This window comes from Vespa velutina, chromosome 3 (assembly GCF_912470025.1).
Source record: "Vespa velutina chromosome 3, iVesVel2.1, whole genome shotgun sequence".
Lineage (NCBI taxonomy): Eukaryota > Metazoa > Arthropoda > Insecta > Hymenoptera > Vespidae > Vespa > Vespa velutina.
Window position 1 is genome coordinate 8,009,382 of NC_062190.1, and position 26,197 is coordinate 8,035,578.

General features: G+C 26.6%; 1 protein-coding gene across 3 annotated transcripts in view; it reads left to right on the forward strand.

Moving 5' to 3' along the window:
* Nucleotides 1-25,586, forward strand: part of LOC124947708 (G-protein coupled receptor dmsr-1) — a 27,083-nt gene extending 1,497 nt beyond the window's left edge. Inside the window, exons 1-3 of one of the 3 annotated variants that reach the window (XM_047490236.1) lie at nucleotides 1-810; nucleotides 20,449-20,613; nucleotides 24,997-25,586. The exon at nucleotides 1-810 is cut by the window's left edge and continues 1,497 nt beyond it. In XM_047490236.1, coding sequence (XP_047346192.1) covers nucleotides 1-810; nucleotides 20,449-20,613; nucleotides 24,997-25,049 — 1,028 coding nt within the window. In that variant the 3' untranslated portion in view covers nucleotides 25,050-25,586. Of the gene's footprint in view, nucleotides 811-18,155; nucleotides 19,122-20,448; nucleotides 20,614-24,996 lie in introns of those variants that run through there. The other 2 variants (XM_047490237.1, XR_007100472.1) reach the window with 2 other exon arrangements.
* Nucleotides 25,587-26,197: the final 611 nt, after the last annotated feature.

Below are 26,197 nucleotides of genomic sequence, written 5' to 3' on the forward strand. Positions count from 1 at the left end.
ATATACCATATGCTATACATCTTTATCTTTATCGTCGTCCAAGAAGGGACACATTTACGTACGGCTGGGCCGTATTTGTTTTATTCCATTCGAATTTTGCACAGGTCTGTCATACAATCTCAATATGTTTAACATTAACACTTGCTATTTGGCGATACATAGCCGTAGCGCATCCTCAAAAAAATCACGAATGGTGTAGTCAAAGGAGAACGATAATAGCGATCGTAGGTGCTTATCTGTTCTGTCCTATATTATGTATACCATTATACATAACGACCGAGGTAAGATCGCAAATCGAATTATTGGATGAGAATGGAATGAACGTTAATATGACCAACGTACGAAATAATAATTATTGGAACTATAGTATATATAATAATACATCGAATACGACACTTTATTTCGTCAAATTAAAGGAAACTCCGATGGTCAATGGTATGTTAAATGAAATGAACTTTTGGATCTACAGCGTCGTTATCAAATTAATACCGTGCATGGCCCTGACCATTTTGAGCATTAAATTGGTCATCGTATTGCTCGAGGCTAAAGAACGTAGAAAAAAATTGACTACTACCGCGTTGAAAACTAACGACGAAAGATTGGCGGATAAAGCTACGAACGATCAAGCAAAGATGAAAAAGAAAAAGGCCAATAGAAACATGGAGAAGGAAAGACAAACGGATAGAACGACGATGATGTTATTAGCTGTTTTACTATTGTTCTTGCTCACCGAATTGCCCCAGGGTGTACTTGGTTTGCTCAGTGTCATATTAGGCTCGAGCTTCTTTCATACGTGTTACGTTATGTTAGGTGAGTTCCTGACGAAATTTTTTTTCTTTCATAAGCCTTTTTTTTTTAGCTTCTGTTTGTCTCTCTCTCTCTCTCTCGTTCTTTTCTTTGCTAATAAAATTTAAAATAATTCAATGAAATCGTACAACAATTTTCTCACACGATTGTTCAATATTTTCTTTTCGATTTTTGTTTTTTTTTTTTTTTATATATGAATGTGATTATTTTATGAATGTTTCCTCTGTGTTCATGCAAAAATAATATTTACTCGCACGCGTACGTGTCTTAACGTATACTTTTATCTTTCTCATCTTTTTTTCTTCTTTTTCTTTCTTCCTTTTTTTTTTTTTTTGTTTTTTTGTGTTTTTTTTTTTTTCTTTTTTTTTCTTTTTATTATTATCCTTGCAACGCTAAATGGATAGAATAATTCGATTCTCCGACGTTTTCTCTTATTTTGTCCCTCTTCCTGGTTTTTTTTTCTCTTTTCTTCTTCCTCTCTCTCTCTCTCTCTCTCTCTCTCTCTCTCTCTCTCTCTCTCTCCCTTTTCTTTCGCCCTCTCTTTTTTTTCTCTTTTTCTTTTCTCTATTTTTATTTGCCGAAATTCAAAGAAGGGAAAAGAAGTTAACGTTGGGACGTCGATGTTAATACACATTTTAATAAACTCACGTGATACGTTCATCTTGATCCCATGAGATAATCTGTGTATCTATTCTCGAAATGAACCTTTCGACGGCACATTATCGCGAAAAGCCGATTCGTGAATAGGGAGGATGACACAGGGGAATGGAAGAAACATTTGCTACGTTTTATCGGCAGTATCATATTCCCATTTGGTTTGTTCTTGTTTCTCATTAAATTTCTCCGTTCTCTCTCTCTCTCTCTCTCTCTCTCTCTCTCTCTCTCTCTTAATCTCTATTTCTTTTTTCCTCGTACAAAATCGTGCTCCCATTTTTACAGGAGAGAGAGAGAGAGAGAGAGAGAGAGAGAGAGAGAGGAGAGTAAATGTGTGTGTTATTATTGGAAAAAAAAAAAAAATAGAAAAAAAAAATAAAAAAAGAAAGAAGAAGAAGAAGAAGAGAAAAAATAAATAAGACATAATTAGACGTTTACATTTGAAAATAACTCGGTGCTATTCTTCCTAAGGAATATACACGTTTCCCTTTTGATTGATTGATCGATCGATTAATTAATTAATTTATTTATTTAATTTTATTTGTTTTTTTCTTTTTCTTTCTCTCTCTCTCTCTCTCTCTCTCTCTCTCTCTCTCTCTTTCTCCTTAATTAAAATTTTATTAAGCATGTTCGATTATTTTCAAAGGAAGAAAAAGAAAAAGAAATATATATTTAGACGACGCACGTGAATGACCTTGAGAGAAAACGAAATACAAATAAAAACGCATTCAGAGCTCGTTCATGCATTCGAACGAAACGTATTGAATAAAAATTCTTAATTATATTTAATTCTTTTCTGTCTGTATTTTCTTTCTTTCTTGTTTTTCTTTTTTCTTTTTTCTTTTTCTTTTTTTTTTCTTTCTTTTTTCTTTCTTTTATATTTTCCTTTTTTAACGAATTGAATTTTCATAAAATTTTTATAAAATGTGTTAGTACCATGTTTTACGAAAAATTTGTAAAAAATTGGATGGAGAGTAGTCGAGTGGTCGAAGAAAGAAAAGCATGATTATCTCTAATAAAATATTATAAATATGGGTCACGATATCTACATAAATACATATATTATACATTATTTATATAAAAGATCTTTATACTTACAAATATATATATATATATATATATATATATATATATATATATATGTGTGTGTTGTGTGTGTGTCTGTGTGTGTGTGTATATATATATTTGTATGAAAACTGGGACGAGTTATATTTCTCTCGTTTATATTATCAATGGGTTACAAAAAATAAGCCATTGTTTCGATGCGTTTCATGTGTTCTAACTTTTTGTCTTATTCTCGTATTCTCTCTCTCTCTCTCTCTCTCTCTCTCTCGCTCTCTCTCTCTCTCTCTCTCTCTCTCTAACTAACTATCGTCGAAAACCGTGAAACCGCAAGGTCCATACAATCGAACTGATGGCTTAGCTCCCTTTTCATTTCACTAATCGACTCGGCTCTTTGTTCCACTTGCGATAGTAAAAGATCGACCAGATTTTTATCTCGCTTGACTGATGACGCGAAAAGTAAGTACATCTTTTCCTCAAACCCAAGCCTCCCATTCGCCCCCACCCCCAACCTCCCCGACCCTCTTTCTCTCTTTTCTTTTCTTCTTTTCTTCTTTCCTTTTCTTTTTTCTTTTTTTTTTTTTCTTTTTCTCTTGTTTCTCTTTTTTGATCCCGAGGACAAATCATCTCTCCGCAGAATTACAACGAATAAAAATCAATGATACGAATTAATGTTTTGTAGAAAAATCAAAAAATTTTGTTCGATTTGTTGACGCGAATAGTAAGTACATTTTTCCGCCGTCTCGCCCCCTCCCACCCCTCTTTCTTCTTTCTTTTTTGCTCCTTTTTTTTTTGTTTTCTTTTTTTGATCCCGAAATCAAATCATTTCCTCGCAGGATTAAAACGAATAAAAATCAGAGTAATAGGAATTAATGTTTTTTTTTTTTTTTTTTTTCAAAAAAAAATAAATTTATTCAATTTGATCTATATCGTTCTGTTCTGTCCAGTTCAGTTCAGTTCTATTCTGTACTACTCCATTAATTGGGGTTCGTTTCTCGATTAAACGTGTATCTCAATAGATAATAATTTATTTATCTTTCGAATATCGTATTGTGTATGTACGATTACATGTATAGGAACACGCGTATACGCGCACGCGCGCATATGTTAATTTGCTCATTTATGGACTACTGAATACAAATATTGGTTTATTCGCTTTGTAACGTGTTAATATAATTATAAATATTTGGAGAAATTAATGAAAGAATTAAAAAAAAAAAAAAAAAAAGAAAAAAGTAAGAAGGACAAAGAAATACATATTGTATTTTAAAACACGTGCACTCCTACGCATATGCATAATATAAATACATATAATTATTTCTGAAATGAAAAATAAATTTCTTTCGATATAATGATCGATCATTAAGCAATTACAAGTTAAAAGAAAATAAAAATTATAATAGGGACATGTTAGTTTGATATTATTTTAAATGGGTTACAGATTTTATATCCGATAGAATGATCAATCCTTAAACAAATATAAAAAAAAAAAAAAAAAAAAAAAAAAAAAAAAGAATGAAAGAATGAAAGAAAGAATGAATATGTTACTGTGTCATACGTGAAAATATTTAATGATCGATTTTTTGAAGCAAATACATAGAAGTATGATAAAAAGAAACATAAACAAAAAAAGAAAAAAAAATATATATATATATATACGTTGCTCTGATTACATTGAACAAGAAACAAATTTATTCAATGTAACGATAGATTATTAAATTAAAAAAAAAAAAAGTAACGAATATATATATATATATATATATATATATATATATATAAACAATGAAAAAAAATTCGTTTCGTACTACATAATTAAAACAAATCAACATATTTATTCCTAACATAAAACGATAAAATCTTGGGGGGAGGGGGAAAGTAGAATTAATTAATTAACGAATTAAAATTTTGTTCGAAAAATTGAAAGATAGAAAAGGATTTATCTTCCTCAAAAAAAAAAGAAGAAAAGAAAAAGTAGCTAAAACGAACGAATAATTTAACGTAACGATATAAATCGTACGTTGGACATAAGTGAACATAAAAAAAAGAACAGAACAAATTGTTTCGATGTAATCAGTTCTGCAAAAAGAAGAAAAAAAAAAAAAAAGAAAAGAGAAAACCAAAAAAGAAAAAGGAAGAAGAGAAAAAAAGAAGAAGAACGAAACGAACAAACGAAAAATTTAATACAACGACGATACAAATCTAAGTCGAAGGAATGAATGAGGAATTTTTGTATAAAACAAAAAAAAAAAACAAAAAAAAAAAGAAAAAAAAGAAAAACAAGAAGAAGAAGAAGAAAAAGAAGAAGAAGAAGTAAGAAAAGAAAGGGTAACAAACGAAAAATCCATAAAGACGATAGATTGATCTCGCTCTTTCGCAGTTTAGAAGAATAAGGGATTAGAAAGAAAAAAAAAACAAAAACAAAACAAAACGTAGCAGGTAAAAAAGAAAAAGGATAAAAGGGAAGAAAGTAGTCAAGGAAGGGGAAAAAGAAGAGAGAGGTAGAAAAAATGAAGGAAAAAAAGAAGGGAGAGAAAAAAAAAAAAAAGAGAGAGAGAGAAAAAAAAAGAAAAGTGGAAAAGAGAACTAATGATACATCAACTCTACTACTAATTAAGTTTCCCCGAAGACGAATTAGTCCCGATTTCTCGGTGACAGCTTTCCAAGAGCTTTATCTACGTAAGTTCCCCGACCACTGTTCTCTCCCCCTCCCTCTATCCCGTTCTCCCTTTACTTCGCTCATTCCTTCGTCGTTCCATCCCCAGCCTCCTCCTTAGTTATATCTTACATTTTTCAATATCAAGTTCGTATAACGTAGGACGATCTGCTTTCTTCTACGATGACTTTCTTAACGCGAAAAACTCAACGATAGGTTTAATGGACTAAGATTTCTCTTCTTCGAAGTTCGACTAACATCTTCCAAGATGCATCGAATCGTGAACGAGCAAGGCATAAACGCGAGCCTTTCTGAATATCATCCACCCTTTCACCACCCTCTCTCTTTCTCTCTCTCTCTCTCTCCCTCCCTCTCTCTCTCTCTCTCTCTCTCTCTCTCTCTCTCTCTCTCTCTCTCTCTATCTATCTTTCTCTCTTTCTCTCTCAATACTTCAGAGTGGCAAAGTTGTCCTGGTTTACGAAATGCAAGCACGTGATGCGGCTATTATTCTCTCGCCTTCATGGCGAAGCTTCATGTAAAGGTAGCTCAGAAGTTCCCCTCCTCCATCCTCTTTCACCACCCTTTGCCTACACCCTCCTATACCCTCCACCACTCTTTCCCTCAGCCTCCTTCCTTCCATCGGCCCGTCCGTCTCTCAATCACCCCCTCAACCGATTCTCCTCCACAATGTACAACGTCGCTTCGAATAAAGAAGATTCGAGCCGCGCCGCACGAAGCCTTTTTTTTTTCTTTCTTTCTTTCTTTCTTTCTTTTTTTTTCTCCTTTTTTTCTTTTTTTTCTCTCCTTTTTTCTTTTTTTTTTTTTTCTTTTTTTTTTCTTTTTTTTTCTTTTTTTTTTTTTTTTTTTTTTTTTTTTTTCTTTCTGAAGAATATAATACGATATTGATCAATCCTGGGCAGCAAATGCTGGGGCATTGTGTGCATTGAAAAATTTTTAACGATCATCCCATTTCAGGAAAATGAAGGGAAAAAAAAATTTTTAATTCGCACGTACACACATACACGTAAAAAATGATTCATTCTCTTTCATTTGCTCTTTGTTTGTTTGTTTGTTTCTTTCTTTCTTTCTTTCTTTCTTTCTTTTCTTTTCTTTACTTTGCTTTTTTTTCCTTTTTATTTTTTTCGTCGTCCCCCCCCCCCCCCCCCACCACCACTCCCTTTTTTCCTTTAATTACCATTTCTTATATTTTTCTTTTAATGTTCTTTTTTTTATATTTTCTTTCTTTCTTTGATTTTCTTTTCTTTTTTTTTCCTTTTTTTGTATTTAAATATTGTTCCCATCAATCGTCAAGATTCGAATGAAACAATTGTGGATTTTTCAATCTTATAAAGCACAATCAAAAAATATTTCAGGGCAAGTAAATTTAGGTGAAGTTGTTGATTATAGTTAAGAAAAAAAAAAAAAAAAAAGTGTGTATTAAAAATAAAATAATACTAATTATTCGTACATATGTATATACTATGTATAGACGTATAAAATGAGAGTCATTTTTTATTATTTCTTTTTTTCTTTTTTTTTTTTTATAGATACATCAACAACTTTCATTTATTATATAGTATATTTTATTACATGTTATATGTATAATTATTTTATATATATATATATATATATATATTATTATTATTATTATTATCATTATTATTATTATATAGTACATATAATATTATACTGATATATATACATATATCATTTTGAATTAATTGCACATAAAATATTTTTTGTGCTCAGTCATTTTAATTTTCGTATTTTTATTTTTTGTTCTTAATCTTTTTTTATTATTTATGTACTATGTACAACTGTTATTAAATTATTACATTTTTCTCATCTAATATCAATATATATATATATATATATATATATATATATATATATATATTTTTTTTTTTCATACACATTATTTATCAAATTATCACGCATTTTCGTATATAACATACGTTTAAAAAATTAATCACACGTATACGCATTTATTATTACATTATACGTATGCACTTATATCAATACAATTTATCCCAGTTATAATTATTACCTTTTTTCTCATTTTTATATCTTGACTTTAATTGATTTTTTATTACACCGCAAAGATCGTAGTCGATAAAGTTTTGAAAATGTGATATATTCGAAATCAACGCACGCGTTTGATCGTGAAAGCTAATTTCGTGAAGCGAGTTAATAGAACCGCCCTGCTTATATCATAGAGATTAATCGTGTGAAATGACCGATCGCTAATTACTCGATCGACTCGACGAATACAATTCCGTTCGTAAAAGCGAACGAAATAGTTCATCAGACGATTTAACGGTTAACAAGACTATAAGGGCTATGATCTAATCGATCAAAACAATAATAATTAGATATATATATATATATATATATATATATATATATATACCTAAAGTATATATATATACCTATAGTATATATATATACCAATATATATATGTATATATGTATGTATGTATATACGCATATAATGTATATAATATATAATGTACATACTATGCACTTATATATATATATACATATATATTATATGGAAACGCATACATTAAACAACATCGTTGAATAGAACAATAGTAGAATGATAATATGGTAATATGTTTCACTTCATGTCCTTTATACACAGATATTATTATTATTATTAATATCATCATCATAATTAAGTGCAATCATTGTATCATAATTATTTGTCAAATTATTATTATTATCATTATTATTATTATTATATTTATTATTATTATTATTATTATTATTATTATTATTATTATTTATATAACATATTTTATTCGTTTATCGACTTATTGACATACAGACATTATTATTATTGATATCACCATCGTCATAATTAAATGCAATCATTGTGTTATTATTCTTTGTCTAATTATTATCTTTATTATTATTATTATTGATATAACATATTTTATTTGTTATCGATATTTTGTTCGTAGTTTTATTAATCAATATAATTATTATATAATAATCGAAATAGTAATATTGTAATAGTGAAATCTTATTATTTTAATAATAAAAATTACTATTAGTATTTTTCTTTTCTTTTCTTTTTTTTTTTTGTTTTTTTTTTCTTTTTTGATATTTTTATTAATTAAGTAATTATATTATTATTCAATTGAAATAATAAAATTATCATTTTGTATAATTTTATTATTACGTTTATTATTTATATTCGTATTCTTAAAAGTTAAAATAATTATATCATTAATCAATTAAAATTTGTAAAATTAACATTTTGTATCATTACATTATTTACGTTTATTATTTTATTAGTATTCTTTATAAATTAATTAATTGTTTTATTGAATAATTACAAGCAATAAAATTTATCGTAAAATTATTTAATAAAAAATTAATTAATAAATAAAATATCGTTACGATATAATAGAATCACTATTGTATTAATTATTTAATAATAATAATAATAATAATAATTGGATACTAAATTAATACAATAACCGTATAAATAATTCAATATTCCGATATATCTATAGAAATATTCTTATGGTAAAAAAATTTCTTTCAAATTTCGTTTTCGCAATGTATATATATATATATATATATATATATATATATATACATGCAAGTTGTACTTCAATCTGAGTAATGATTATGATCAATTTCAAATTCGACGTTCCTCAAGTTTACGACTTGGACGTTTTATGATCATTAAAAATAATTTCCGATCTATTAGCTTGGATCGACAACATCTATGAGAAATCCACGAAGCATAAAACATAATAAATATTTGTTTATTCTTCCTTTGTCATTATTTCTCTTTCTTTATCTATATGTCTCTTCCTTTCTCTCTTTCTCTCTCTCTTTTTCTATTTTTTTCCTTCCTTTCTTTCTTTCCTCTTCTCTTTTTTTTCTTTTTTCTTACAATTAGTTTCCTTCGTAAGTTAGCACGATCGTTGAATTCGACGGTGAACCGAAATCACGGTTGAAGAACTTTCATTTTAATTAAAAGCGAAGACATTTCCAGAAAGAAGCTACGTCGAATAAAAATTGTCTACGATGTGTGCAATAAAAAATAAGAATAAGAAGAAGAAAAAGAAATAGATAGAGGAGAAAATGAAGAAAAGCTTCGGAAAATTTGTATTCTAATTTTCTTAATATTAATATCAATATTTTTATTATCATTATTGTTATTATTATTATTATTATTATTATTATTATTTCTTTATTTTTTTTTCTTTTTTCTTTTTTTTTTTTTTTTTTTATACCCGTGACTCTTATCATATTGAAATAATACTTGTGTAAATCGATAAGTAATATTAAAAGAAATGTTATATTATATAGTTAATGTTATCGTTAAATAAACATTATAATGGATTCTATAAAAACGTACGCGGATAAAAAAAAAACGTACAATTCTCAAAATACATTGTACAAGACTTCATATACTTCGTTCTATTATAGACGGATATTTGATATAACTCCTATGATATATGAAAAGAAATACCTATCTTGATATCACGGAATTCGGAAGAAGAAAAAAAATAATATGGAATCTATCGATATTGCTGTCCATGGTGGCCATAAAAACGTTCTACAAACGTGTTACGAGATTTATTATCGGCAAAAATTTATGATCGCTTTTGCCAGATATTATTTCTTCTCACTTTTTTCTATTCTTTTTATATGAAATTTCTATTCTTTTTACTTTTTTTTTTTTTTTTTTTTTTTTTTAATGGAAACACCTAACAAAGTATTTTAATATTTTATCAATTTGAAAAGAGACAAAAGTTTATTAGAAAGATATAATGAAAATTATATGAATTATGTACACGTAGATATTTTGATTAGAATTATTTAAATAATTATAAAAATTAATACAATTAATTTTAATATATGTAGAAAAAGATGAAAAATAAAAAAAAAGCCTATACAAAAAAAGAAAAAGAAAAAATTTTATTATATCGATTTTTATAATATAATAACAAAAGATATTGTGAAAAATTATGATATACATATATATATATATATATATATATATATATATATATATATATATATATAAGTAAAAAAAACATATTGTCACCATATATATTGATATTTTTTATTATACACAATAATTATAAAAAGAAAAAAAATAAAAAAAAAAAAACAAAGAAAAAAAGAAACAAATAATTCACGTACTAACGTTTAAACAAATTTCAGAAATGACACTTTAATAATTAATATTTATTAAACTAAAATAATTAATATTTATTAAACTAAAATAATTAATACTTCTTCACTCGATGATTACGGCAACGTTACTGGCACAGTTCTAAGAAACTTTATCCGATAGCGAAATACAATAACATGTAAAATCCTTGAAATGGCTGGATCACCTTTAAAATTCAAAGTCAAATTTATTCGCAATAAACAAACGATCTGACTTATCTGTCTATATAACCAATGTAAATAAACACACATCGAAAATGGCGATATGACTTATCGGGAATGAGATTTGTTTTGTTCCTTCTTTCTTTCCTTTTTTTTTCTTTTTTTTTTTTTTCTTTTTTTGTCTTTCTATGTACATATCTCTTTTCAAAACGTACATACATTATATCGATCGATTTCGATATTTTCTGCTTTCATCAAACATACAAACACACACACACACACAGACACTATACTAATATATTCCTATACTCGAGATTATTCTTGATAGAGAATTTCATCCTCTCTCTCTCTCTCTCTCTCTCTCTCTCTCTCTCTCTATTTTCTTCTCTTCTGCACGAATGACTATTCTAACACTTTGTTGAAACATATATAAATATGCATACATATGTATATACACATATGCATATACATATACATACATATATATGTATATATATATATATATATACATATATACACATATACACATATATGTATATATATGCATGTTCATATTCCGTCCAATATTGTTGCATACAAAAGAAGGTTTGATTCGAATGGTACGATTCAATGATTTATTCTGATTTACGTTACGACAATAACAATATGCGGGATTATGCGATCTCAAAAAAACTTTAATCAAATCGAATCAATTCGATTGTGTTTTATTTTTTTGTTATTTTCTTTTTTTTTTTCTTTCCTCTTTTTTTTTTTTTTGTTTTCTTTTTCTACATATAACTCTTTCTATATTTTCACTCTTTCCTTTTCTACTTTGTATTATTAACTTATTCGCGGAGTATCAATTTATATTTCGTACCTCTTTCTATAAAGAAAAAAATAAAGAAAAAAAGAATAAAAAGAATAAAAAGAAATAGAAAAGAAAAAAATATCCCATCGAATACATTTGGCACATTTTCGAGGTCGATAATGAAATGATAAACGTATCTCTCTCTCTCTCTCTCTCTCTCTCTCTCTCTCTCTCTCTCTCTCTCTGATGTGCAATTGGAAAGAGGAGAAAAAAAGAAAGGAAAGGGAAATAAAAAAAGAGGAAAAAAGAAAAGTGGAAAGAAAAGAAAAGAGGAAAAAAAAGAAGAAAAAAGCACAAAATCTATTCGTTGGTTCGATACAAACGTGAAAGGAAACGAAGAATTCGAAAATAAAAGTTCTTTGCTTTTTCTCTCTCCCTCTCTCTCTCTCTCTCTTTCTCTTTTTCACACAAACGCATGCACATACACACGCACGAACTTTTCTCGCAACATACACACTCTCTTTCTTCTTTCTCCATCTCACACACACACACACACACACACACACACACACATACACATTTCCTTACGCATGTGTGCGTAACACACATTTTTTTCTCTCTCCTTCTCTCATACACTTATACTTTTTTCTCTGTGACACGCATACACACATATAAACTTACACACATTCCTTTCTCTTCGATTCTTTTACTAATAGCATTCCAACGGGAAATTCTTGTAGAATTTTTATTTGTAAAATTTTGGATTAATCAGTCAAAGACAGAAATGGTAATGGAATCGTTTGTGTGTTTGGTATCAGCATATTCTGTGACGTTGCCATTCGAAATCGTTGAAATTTCAAATCGAACAACCGGATGTGTCTACTACGTCATTCTCTGTTTAACAAGGAAAATCCTCTAGTGTGATTGCGAAATACCTATTACTGTTTCGTAGCAGTCAACTTCATACGAACAAAATTTTAACAACATTGTTCTCTACATCTTGATTTTTTTTATTATTTATATCGACTTTCTCTCTCTCTCTCTCTCTCTCTCTCTCTCTCTCTCTCTCTCACTCTTTCTCTACACTTTTATATGATATAAATTATTATTAATAATATCGAAAAAATTCGATAAAGTTGCTATGACGAGTCGCAAGCGAACAATTTTTTAAGATAAATAATGAAAAATTTTGTTTGATTGAAAAATTATTATAATAAGTAATAATTAATCAATGATATAATTGAGAATCACTGAGACACTATCAGTTGTAGATATATACGTGTCACCATTTATTAGATATACTCTAGCTAACTCTAGTATAACATGATTAATTTGTACCGAGCTCTATGGAAACAATGTTAAGTAAAACTTTGAATCGAATCCCAGTAATATCAGTGATCCTCATTGAAATTGATCGATAGATCGGTAGATCGATAGATAGATAGATAGATCGATAGATAGTTTAACAATTTTAACTCAATTATCAATAGTTATCGCGATTTTTCTTTCCTTTTTTTCTTTCTTTTTATTTATTTTCTTTTTTTCTTTTTTTTCTTTTTAGTTTTTAATGCAATGAACTTTTCTTTTTTATATAGAATTTTGATTTATAACATTGCGAGTGAAAAAAAAAAAAAGAAAAACCAAAAAAATTTTCGCTCCTTTAATACGATTCGTATTTTGCATTGATCCTACGTTCGAAAATTTCTTCCTACGTACGAGTACAATGACTGGAATCACGATAATGTAAGAAAAAAAAAAAAAATAATAAAATAAAATAAGAAAAAAAAGATTAACAACGAAAACGTAACGACGAGCAAACAAGTAATACTTTCATTCACTTCTCCTTTTTCTTTTCTTTTTTTTTCAAATATCTATTGAAAATATTTAAAAGACGAAAATAAATCTTATATAAAGATATAAGAAAAAAAAAAAAGAAGAAAAAAGAAAAAGAAAAGAAACAAAAACAAAAAAAGTAAAAAAGAACAAGAACTAAAACTTCCGACGTCAAATTTCGTAGAGACAAATTATTGCATCATCGATCATCGATTTTTAACTTTCAAAAAAACGTAAACGTAATATATCATTCGCACACGTAGACGACCTACGCGCGAGCGCTTACACGGACACATGTAAACATACACATACACACGCACGCTTTTCCAAGATTGATCTTGTAAGTATAAGAGAATAAACTCATCCGTAAGGAATTTCATTTTAAGGAAATACGATCTAAGAGAGTATGATCGAAATAACGCGAATAAAGAGATCCAATTGAAAGATCAAAAACGAAACGACACAAATGTTTCAAATCAAAGAAAATTGAGTCAGATTTAAGTACGTGCTACGATGCTTTATCTGGATATCCGTTCGATTTTATCAACAATATATGAAATTTCAATTGGTGGATGTGTCAAAAATAAAAAAAGATCTATGATGAAATACTTTATCGATGAAAAAATATTACGTGCTTTCGTCTTTTACTATAAATAATAATAGCGATAATAATAATCCATAATCGTATAGACCTCAAAATTAATATCAAGTCATATTCACTTGGTATACAATTATAAACTGGATACAATTTGAACAATACTCTCATTTATACGTAATGAATGAATTTGGACTTTAAAAAAAAAAAGAAAAAAAAAAAAAAATTGACAGTATATTCTTCGTGAAACCTTGGATAATAATAAATTAATTTGTTAAACTATTATTGCCAATTCTGTAAAAAGAAAAAAGAAAAAAAAAAAAAAAAAAAAAGAAAAATTCATTAAATGAAACGTACAATGCAAAAATTGTTTCAATTAAGTTCAGTGTTGATTTCGGGTGTCCTACACCATCCCACACTATCACACGACTAGAGATAACGTATATCAGAAAGAAAATAGTCCGTGTAGATCTTCTATGTACATATGTGTGTATGTGTGTATGTTCGCGCGCGCGCATGTGCGTATGTGTGTGTGTGTGTGGAAGGATAAATATAATATATATAATACATATATATATATATGTGCATATGACCTAGATCATCATTTCTCAATCTCTTAGAGATTCGCGTTAAATTTTTAATTAACCACAAAATTATACCTTCTATCTTACATCAAAAGCAAGAAAATGAAATTTCTGATATACGTACGTATGTTTGTTCTTGAATAATTCGTAAGATATATTCATGAAGAGTTAACGTTGAATGTTCCTGAGATATTCCGCGATAATAATTACGGCAATGATGTCTTCTCGTCGTTTGAAAAATTTCATTTAATTCTTTTTTTTCTTCTTCTTTTTGTAATTTTAATTTTCAAACCAATATTGGCTTCTTAAAAAGAAAATTTACAAGATTTTTCGTCCTTCTTCTTTTTTCTTCTTTTCTTTTTTTGGCTTTTTCTTTCCTTTTGCTCTTTCTTTTCTGATTGTTTTCTTTATGATCCGCGTTTTTTTTTTATAACGTCGTAAAAAAATCCATACACTATACCAATGGTGATTATAAACCGGGGATTTATAGGTTGAGAAACGCTGGCCTAGGTCATACACATAAATAATATTTCATTCAGTGTGTGTGAGAGAAAGACAGAGAGAGAAAGAGAGAGAGAGAGAGAGAGAGAGAGAGAACCAGTGTTAGATCTTGGATGGAATGCTAAAACATCGGAACAGTTGAGAATTCAGTAGCTCGTCTTGGAGCTTTTCGTCGAAACGCCATAAGATACATTATATAGACTGATATCTATGATATTGTCATTGTTGAGAGTGGTAAAGTACATACAAAGGGAGTATGCTAATAGTAGATATATATATATATATATATATATATATATATATATATATACTTAGTTATATACATAGATCGCATACATACATATATACATAATAATTGTCAGAAGACTGAATCTCTGAATCGTATTCATTCGAACAAGTCGAATCGAAAATTTTCCTTTTTGAGATATTCCGTTGAGATAGAAAAAAAAAAAAGAAAAAAAAAAAAATCCTCATCCCTCTTCGCGAAAATATTTGTCAGAAGAGATTTTAACCGAACGAAAAGAAGAAAAAATTCTCAACGTTATTCGAAGAATCTTTTTTACATAATCCTGGAGGATACGAAAGAGGAGAAGAAAGAAAGGACAAAAAAAAAAAGAAAGGATAAAAGACAATTCTATACGATTGTTCTCGTTCGCGTGTAAATTTGTTTTATTAAGTATTTATTTGTCTAAAAAAAAAAAAAAAAAAAAAAAAAGAAAAAAAGAAAAAAAGAGAGAGAGAAAGAAAAAAACAAAGAAACATTAAAAAGCCTTCAATTCAAGCCGATTTTTAATATTTTCATTCAATAAAAAAAAAAAAACAAAAAAAAGAAAAGAAGTATCAATGATCGAACGTGACAATGCGATTTTCGATTAAAAAAAAAAAAAAAAAAAGAACACAACAAAACTGTGATAGCCTTCCGACGATTAAATAAAACGAAGTATGGCTAATTAATAAACCGATGGCTCGAATGAAAAAAAAAAAAAAAAAAAAAAAAAAAGAAAAAAAAACAAAAAGAAAATATTCAAGGGTATAAGAAATATCAAATAATAATACGTGAAATAAATATTGCATAAAATTTTTCAACTCTTATTAAATTTCATTCGAATCGGTCGAATAATTTTCAAGATATGATTTAGCAACGATTAAAAGAGAATTCATTAGCATTGAGAAAACAACGTTTAAAGTTTATAAGTGGGTACTTAGGTAATAATGTCGACTTCAAACGACTATAATTTCGTCGATTAATTTTTTTCTTTTTTTCTTTTTTTCTTTTTTTTTTTTTTTTGAGATTACCCGATAAAAATATTCTCTAGAATAATTTTAAACGATAATACCATAGAATAAAGATTTCTTTGCTTTTACCATTGGTTTTTTTGTTTTTGAAATATCGATTTTTTTTCGAAGTTAATAAAAGTGTACTTAACTACTTAATGGGAAATCTCGATTAATATTAATTCCATTCATTCTGATTATCGAAAATTTTCAACTAGTAATGAAAATTGGTCGAGAAAAAAGACTATATATATTCCTTCTTTTTTAAATCGGACGTAATCCATATATATATATATATATGTATATGGATTATATATATATATATAAATATACAGATAGCATACATATTTATATATATAATAATAATATATATTGTGTATAAATATTTACGCACACAAAATAAATATATACAATACAATATATATACAATATATATATATATATATATATATATTCACAAATATGTGTGTGTATATATATATGCGTATACATTTAAAAGCCAGGTTTTAAAATCGATAAACGGAAATGGTGCCACGAAAGTTACAATGAAAAGTATATCATGATTCAGACGTAATCAGGGTGAGGTTGACTTCTCACGCGATTCGTGCTTGTTATTCTCAATTCTTTTTCTTTTTTTTCTTCTTTCCCTTTTTCTCTTATTACATCTATTATGATCTCTCTTTCTTTCTCTCTCTTTCTTTCTCTATCTATCTATCCATATCTGTCTTTCTTTCTTCCTCATTCTTACCCTTTCTTTCATACATTAAAATACGTATGAATGTCGACATGTATTTACACAACTACACGCACCAAATCGCATTGTCATCCGTAGGTATGTAAACCCACAATCCATTTCTAATCCTGATACGATTTTCACCCCTAATCGATCCGGAAAATCCCGAATAAGAGGGAATACGAGCACCAATGGTACCTTTTGTTCTGCTTGTTAATTCTCGGATTTTCGGAATGCGGAATCTCGTGAACTTCAATTTTGCTTCCTCTCATATGAAAGAAGAAAGTTTGAACGATTTCATTCGAGTAGTCATTATCTCGTTCCATAATCAATTTTCTTCTCTCTCTTAGTCGCTCATCGTTATCCAGTCATGAGTACTTGTTTTGTCCTCATTCTTCTCATTAATAATTAAAGCTCGATCTCTATCTCGATCTCTTATGTCGACTTTTAGATTCGTGAAACACGACAAGAATTTTATTTCGATAAATATTCCATTACAAAACGCAATTATCGTTTTGATTCAAATAATTAAGCATATTTGTTGTGTCCAACGAGAGAGAGAGAGAGAGAGAGAGAGAGAGAGAGAGAGAGAAAGAGAGAGAAAATAGATATGGGAATTTAAAATTAGAAAGAGGCGTAGAAAGCGTTGGAGAATTTAAGATTTGTAAAATTGAATGGAAATTTATGGAAAATTTCAAATTAGAAAGATAAAAGAGAAAGAGACGTAAAGTGATAAAGGATTAAAATTATAAAAAGAGAAAGGAAAAAAAAGAGAGAGAGAGAGAGAGAGAGAGAAAGAGTTAGAGAGAGAAAATTACAGGAAATTAAGATTAGAAAGAAAGGAAAAAAGTCATGAAGAAATTAATGTTAGAAAGTGAGAGATAAAGAGGGAAAAAGAAAATAATAAGAAATTCAAGATTAGAAACAAAAAGGAAAAGTAATGGAAAATTTTTAATTAGAAAGAAAATGATAGAAAATTTGAAATTAGAAAGGGAGTGAGAGAGAAAGAGAAAGAGAAAGAGAGAGAGAGAGAGAAAAGAAAAGAAAGAGAAAGTAATGGAGAATTAAAGACATGAAAGAAAGAGAAAGAGAGAAAGAATAAGAAGTTAAAAATTAGAAAGGAAGAAAGAAAGTAATAAAAAACTTTAAATTAGAAAAGGAAAAAAGTGATAGAAAATAAAAAATTAAAGACGGGCAGACATAGAGGGAAGAAGTTAATGATGATAATAGAGAATTAAAAATTAAAAAGAAAAAACAAAAAAAAGAGAAAAAGAGAGAGAGAGAGAGAGAGAGAGAGAGAGAGAGAGAGAGAGAGAGAGAGAGATATGTATTGAAAAGTTTATATTTCAAAAGAGAGAGAGAAAGCGATAGAAAGTTTCAACTTGAGAAGATAGTAAAAAAAAAAAAAAAAAAGAGTTAGAAAGAAAAATAGTAAAATGCAAAATTTTCTACATCGTGTGAAAAAATTGAAAGAAAAGAAATAAATAAACAAACAAAAAAAAAAAGAAAGAAACTGTCCATTCGGAAAATTCTTGTCCTTTTTCTTTTTTTTCTCGTATTTTTTAAATGAGATAACATTTCTCTAATCTAAATAGATACATTTAAGTAAAAAAAAAAAAAAAAAAAAAAAAAAAGAAAAAAAAATCATATCATCGATACATCATCGTATTATATATTCAATTAGAGCATACTTGTGCGTCCTACACAAACGTGCACGCGTGTGCACACACATTCGTATACATTACATACACACAGAGAGATATGCTTAATAATAGATATTTGAGAAGGCAGCTGCATCCAGACGGTCAGTGTTGAAACTAATGTTGATCTATTCTTCTCTCAAACGTCGAAAACTTTGATACCACGTTTTCTATGCAACCCACGCGTATTCAACTCATTTGTATATGCACAATGCATACACACACACACATGTATACAGAAGGAAAGAGAGAGAGAGAGAGAGAGAGAGAGAGAAAGGCATATATCCACGCCTACGTTAGAAACTAAATTTCAACGGGATTACGCTATAACCAAACCAGTATTACGTGATTAATTCGCTAAACGGCCGATCAAAATTATCGATTCTAAATCTGTAAGATCGTGACACCCGTTATATTTTCCCCGACTAACTCTTTCCATCGATAAATCGGATCAAATTAATTGTTGGTTTAACATATGAAAAAGAAAGAAAGAAAGAAAAGAAAAAAAAAAGAAAATATAGAAAATGAAAGATCAAGTTTCTGGACGACTGTGATAAAGTCGTATATTAAGCGGTAAATAAAGTGCGAGCAACCCTAATGGTTATGGCTTTGACAAACTTCTATGTTGTAATATAGGATATAACTTCATGCATAAAGTTCGATCGATTTATCTGTATGTGTATATGGCATATATGTGTACATATATATATATATATATATATATATATATACACACCTGCGGTTATTTGCTTGCCCCATAATAGAATTTGAGAGAACGATTAGATGAACGAGAGACGTTTACTCCATTAAACTGCTTAATTTAATTATTTATCATTTAGTGTCATTTGTTAAGTGACAATAATCTTTATATTTTTTGAATGATTAATCGATTGACTTTTTTTGTTCTTTTTTTTTTTTTTTTTTTTTTTTTCATTTATTTTTAATTGGAACAAAAAATATTTTAGAATTCTTTTTTATCTTTCCTATTTTCTTTTCTTCTTTTTTTTTCTTTCTTTTTTTTTCTTTTTTTTTTTATTTTTTTTTTTTTTTGTTATTTTCTTCAAAAGCTACCAATATGATGTATAACAGCTGTGATGTTAATTTAAATATGTACAAACATACTTATATGTTTTGTTTATTTAATTTTACTTTTGTTTTATCTAATTTCTGCAAATTTTTGTAATTATAAATTATATTTATTATACGTGTGTGTGCATATTATATATATATATATATATATATATATATATATATATATATATATATATATAATATGTGTATATATATATATACAATCATTATTTTATATTAATACGCTGCAAATAATATAATATTATTGTTACACTATAAGTAATAATATTATACTTATTAAATTACAATTAGTATAATTATAATTAAATATTTTAGTATAAAGTTATATAATTTATACAAATATAATACTTTTAATATACATATATACATATATATATATATATATATATATATATATATATATATACACACAAATACACACATATATATATATATATAAAATTTATATATTTTATATATATTATAATTTCTTATATATTTCTAATAATTATAATATAATACAAGATTAGAGAGACATGAAAGAAAATTAATTTATAAATGATTAAACATTGATATTTCTTAATGTCAAATTAATAATAATATTATTATTATTATTGTTAATTTTAATACATCTTTCTCTCTCTCTCTCTCTCTCTCTCTCTCTCTCTCTCTCTCTTTCTTTCTCTTTCTAATCAATCTAAATTTTTAATTTTACTTTCTTTTTTGTCTCTCTCTCTCTCTCTCTCTCTCTCTCTCTCATTTTCTCTCTCCCTCTCACCCTCTCTCTCTCTCTCTCTCTTTCTCTCTATTTGTCTCAATCTGTCTTTAGGTGACGTAATAGATATCCTAACACTGATAAATTCGGCGATAAATTTCATCCTTTATTGCACGATGAGCCGTCAATTTCGGACAACGTTCAAACAACTTTTCTGCAGCAAGTGGAGAAATCTCAGTAGATGGATGCCCATACCACAACAACCAATGGATAACAATGGTAATACGGGTGCAACAAATCATACTGTGACACAGGTCACGCAGGTCTAGCAACGAAGAAGAAACCGTCGAACATATTGCTATCCGTTCTAATTCAATCCAATCAACAACTTTCTCTAAGAATTAAATTCACGAAAACTAACTGGAGGAGATATATAATACTATATATATATATATATATATATATATATATATATATATATATGAGCCGTTGATTTTGAAAGTGGGGCAAGAACATTTTATGTCATTGCCAGATATTTAATGGTTTGCATTTGAATGACCTTGAAAACATTGGTATACAGTAATAGATTTATTTTATATTTCTTATGATCTTATTTCATTTATATTTAAATATGTAATAATGCTTATCAAAAAAATCAATTAAAATGATTATCAAAAAATTATCAAAAATATATAATTTTAGTACGCATCAATGATCTTAGTACGCACTTTCAAAATCAACGATTCATATATATACATATATATTCGTGTATGAGCCGATAATTGATGACATTTTTTCAAATAACTATGAAACGATATATTTACACGTGAAAAAAAAAAAGAAAATTCACCTTAGAAGAAATTATTAGAAAATATTTTTTTTTGTTTCTTTTTTTTTTTTTCTTTTTTTTTTCTAATTACGCTGAAATCTTTTTTCGTCGAACGATAGTGCCGATCAAACTTAATAACTTTTGTCGGAGAACCTTTCTTTTTTTCTTTTTTTTTTTTTTTTTCCAAAAAGAAACCTTATAAACAACGATATATTTATTTACATTTTTATGTTATAATCGCGTTAACTTTCATTTGAAATGATATTAGAGATTTTCTCCTCTTCCACTTCTTCTTCTTCTTCTTCTTCTTTTTCTTCTTCTTCTTCAGTGAAGCTATTTTCTCTTTGTGATATTTTAAAAGTACGAAAATATTCATGGAAAATACTATCAGATCCATTACACCCTTATTTTTCTTTTCTTTTCTTTTCTTTTCTCTTTTTTTCCTTCTTTTATTTTTCTTTTCCATCGTAAATGGACGGATATCTGTGGTAAAGCAAAAATGTTAAATTTCAATCAAAAGAACGAAGTATATCGAACAAATAGAGCAACTTACTTACTTACTTATTTACTTACTTACTTATCTACTTATTTAATTCATTTATCAAAATAAATAAAATTAAAATTATTATTATTATTATTATTATTATTATTATTATTATTATTATTATTATTATATTACGTGTTTTTCGTACAACTTAGCAAAAGTGATTTAAACGGTACGGTTTTAAAACTTGTTCTCCATTTTTCTTTTTTTTTTTTTTTTTTTTTCATATTTCTAATTTCAGACATTAGATCAGATTTAAAATATAAATAATAATATTTTGTAATACGAATTGAATTCTAAAGTGAATCTTTTTCATTTCTTCCTTTTTTCTTTCATCTTTTCTTTCTTCAATTTTTTTTCCTTTCACTCAATCCGATCGTCACAATTATCGGCGCATATTACGTTTATTTTTTTTTCTTTTTTCTTCTTTTCTTTTCTTTTTTTTTGTTCAACTTGATCGATAACAATATCGAAAACATATCGAAAAGTCGATCGATCCAAACATCGATTAGCTCTTAACAGAGCTGGCCTTTTTTCTATATAAGATCATAATATACGTATGTATTTTTTCAGTCTCTTCGATTGTTTCGAAAAAAAAAAAAAAAAAAAAAAGAAAAAAGAAAGAACGTTTGTAAATAAAGATTGATCGATATATATAAAAAAAAAAAATTGAACGAAATCTATTTGAAATGATTACGAATCAGTGCCCTCGAAGAGTCGTCCGTTCGTTGTTCGTTCGATTTTACAAAATTATATTAAGATTTCATTGTAAAAAAATCCATTAATATCGGACGAATAACGTTAGATCATAATTTTTATTTTTACCAATTTTTTTTCTTTTCTTTTTTTTTTTTTTTTTTTTTGTTAGATCCTTCATGGTATCATTTATGGTAATATAAAACGATTGAATTTCGAACGATAAGAAGAGAGTGCACAACAATCATTTAGTATATCATATTTCTTTCTAAGATATTTAGTCGTATAAACATATACATACATATTTATATATACTACATATACCGAGAAAAAGATAGAGATACGGATAGCAATGTGTTTGTCGGTGATTGTCGACATAGGTCGATACAATCCGCTTCAGCTGATTAATATATAGATATAAACACACACACACACACACACACATACATACATACATACATACATATGTACACATACAACTATCATGTTTTAATAAGAAACACAATTTCAACGATAATATAACTTCTCAATGAGATCGTAATTATGGCTCATACTGTTACAAAATCTTACAAAACGAAAGAAACGACAATAATTGTTTACTATATATATATATATATGTATATATATATATCACTGAAATTTTTTTTCTTATTATTGTTACTATTATTATTATTATTATTATTATTATTATTATTATTATTATTATTATTATTATTATTATTATTATTATTATTATTATTATTATTATTATTATTATTATTATTATTATTATTATTATTATTATTATTATTATTATTATTATTATTATTATTATTATTATTATTATTATTATTATTATTATTATTATTATTATTATTATTATTATTATTATTATTATTATTATTATTATTATTATTGTTATTGTTATTATTGTTATTATTTACTCATATTGTTTATTTGTTTCGTCTCGCGCGTAATGTATATCACGATAACGATAAATGAATTAAATTAATTTTTATACTCTTGTATAATACTCATTTAATAGTTAATTTATTCTAATGTACAGTATATGCTGACACGCACACACACACACGCACACACACGCGCGCGCGCGCGCGCGCGCGCGCACACACACATACATATGCATACATATAAATCTATCGTATATGTAACTCTCTGTGTAAATTAAATCAAATGTTTTTAAGTAACAAAATTGTTATTGTATTATAATGTACAAATGCGGCCTTCTCATATCAGAATTATCAAATTATATATGTATATACACATGTATATATATATATATATATATATATATATATATATCGTAAACGATATGTATGATATGTATATGTTTTTCTAAATAATAATTAAATCGTACAGCGAATGATAACAGATTAACGATGATAAACACAATCTTATATAAGTACTAAAACCGTATAAAAAATTCGTGACTTTTTTTGAAGACGATGGAGGGATGGATGGACGTTTTTCCTTTTTTTTCTTTTCAATGTATAAATTGTATTCTCAGAAATGTAATACGCATCACGAAAAGAAAAAAGAAAAAAAAAAAAAGGTCGCATATCTTTCATACGGCTCTTGTGTTTATGATCATAAAAGAAAACAAAAAGAGGAAAGAAAAAAAAAAAAAAGAGTGTTTCATTGGTCTCGATGCAAATACCTCTTTTTTTTTTTTCTTTTCTTTTTTTTAAATTCACGCATTATAAATAATTAAGTGAGAACATGTAATTAAGTGTAATAATAATGATAATAATAATACTGATAATAATGATAATAATAATAAGAAAAAAAAAAAAAAAAAAAAAAAAGAAGAAGAAATAAAAATTAATTGTTTGTGTGTTGAACGATTGAATATAAATGTTTTATTTTTATCTCTAATAAAAATTAAACATTTCAGGAAAGACTTTATATGTTAAATACATACTACACACACACACACACACACACACACACACACACATATATATAGTATATTACGAATCGAAAGAATCGAAATTTTTTATTATAAAATTCTATTAATATACAATAAGTTGATCGACTTTATATATATTCGATTATTAATAAATAATTTTGTTTTTGAATAAATCGAAAATCGATTCGTTAAATCAAAATTGATTTTAATACATATTAAAAAAATTGAATTATCGAGAACAAACTATGAGATTCAATTAATCGAACAATGAATAAAGTCGATAATTAAAGTCTCGACGAATTGTTACATTTGTCAATGAAAGATGAAAATAATATGAAATATTTTATTCATTTATCACCTTTCATGATTTTGTTATAAATTAATAAAACTTTTATTTAGGATATATCGTTTGGAATATTCACTTGATTGCTGCTTCTTTCTTGATTGAGACGAAATTTTCATGGGGATACAAAAATAAATTTGAAATATTTATTTTTTGTTTGTTGTTTCTTTGATTTTTTTTTTTTTTTTTTTTTTTTTTTTTTTTTTTTTGATACCTACAATAAATATTTCCATTTGTTTTTCGTACGAATAATTACTATGTCCTTCTTTTTCTCGACAGTACCGTTTTATATATATATATAAAATTATGCATTTTAAAAATACAGTCTCTTTTATATACAGGATGTTTCATTTTAAATGTGATACGGCCGATTTATCGCCGTTCTTATTGCTGAGTTTTATAAACGAACGTTTCAAATATTCGTAAGTAGATTTTGAGAATGAAATACGATAAGGATTTTGAAGGTATTTCATTAAAGCTATCTCAAAGAAGTTTATCATCGAGATAGGTAAGACACAACACATCTTTTTATTTGATAATCAATATTTTCAATCGTACAAAAATTTCAGAGAATATTGATAGAAATCCAACGAGAATCTACGGAATCTAACTTTTTATCAATGATTCTTCATCGATTTATGATTAATTGAACTTTTAATAAACTGTGGAATCCCAAACAATGGCATTAATTTTCCTTCAAAGATATTTGACGAATCAATGAATTCATTGATCAATTTTTTTTTCTTCGCTTTTATATTTCTTTTTGTTTCTATATTTAATTCATTCACTTTAAAATTTATTCCAGTAAAATTTTTTAAATACATCATTATTTAGGCAGGAGAGAAAAGGGGAAAGGAAAGGGTAATATGTACAATACCATTCGGCAATCATATAAACAATATTATTATAAATTCTTTGTATTAGATTGTAAAATTAAAAAAAGCATTAAACATTTATTTAATCATAACTATGTGTATATATAGATATAGAGCCGTGGTGTTTTTTTATAAAATATATAATCATCAATTTTATATATATATATATATTGATTTATTTTGTACATACGATAAAAATAGAAAAGAAAAATAAACGTTTTCCTTCTTTTCACCTAATAGAAAAATATATATATATATATATATATATATATATATATATATATATATATTATATTTAATATTACATGATAATTTTTGCAGGTAGCAAAATTCCTTTGGTATATATATATATATATATACATATATATATATATATATATACATATACCAAATATATATGTGTATGTAAATATATATATATGTATATGTATATGTATATATATACATATATCTACATTCTTAGGAAAAAAGATCACAGAAAAAGAAAGTTGGATGAAAACAATCGAAACTAGTAAGTATAACAAAATATTAGATTGATATTCTTCGTTTTTTAATAAAAAAAAAAAAATAATAATAATAATAATATTAATAATAATAATGTTTCGATATAATCAATAAAGTTAAAAATATTTAAGATCTTTACAACGATAGATATATATATACATAT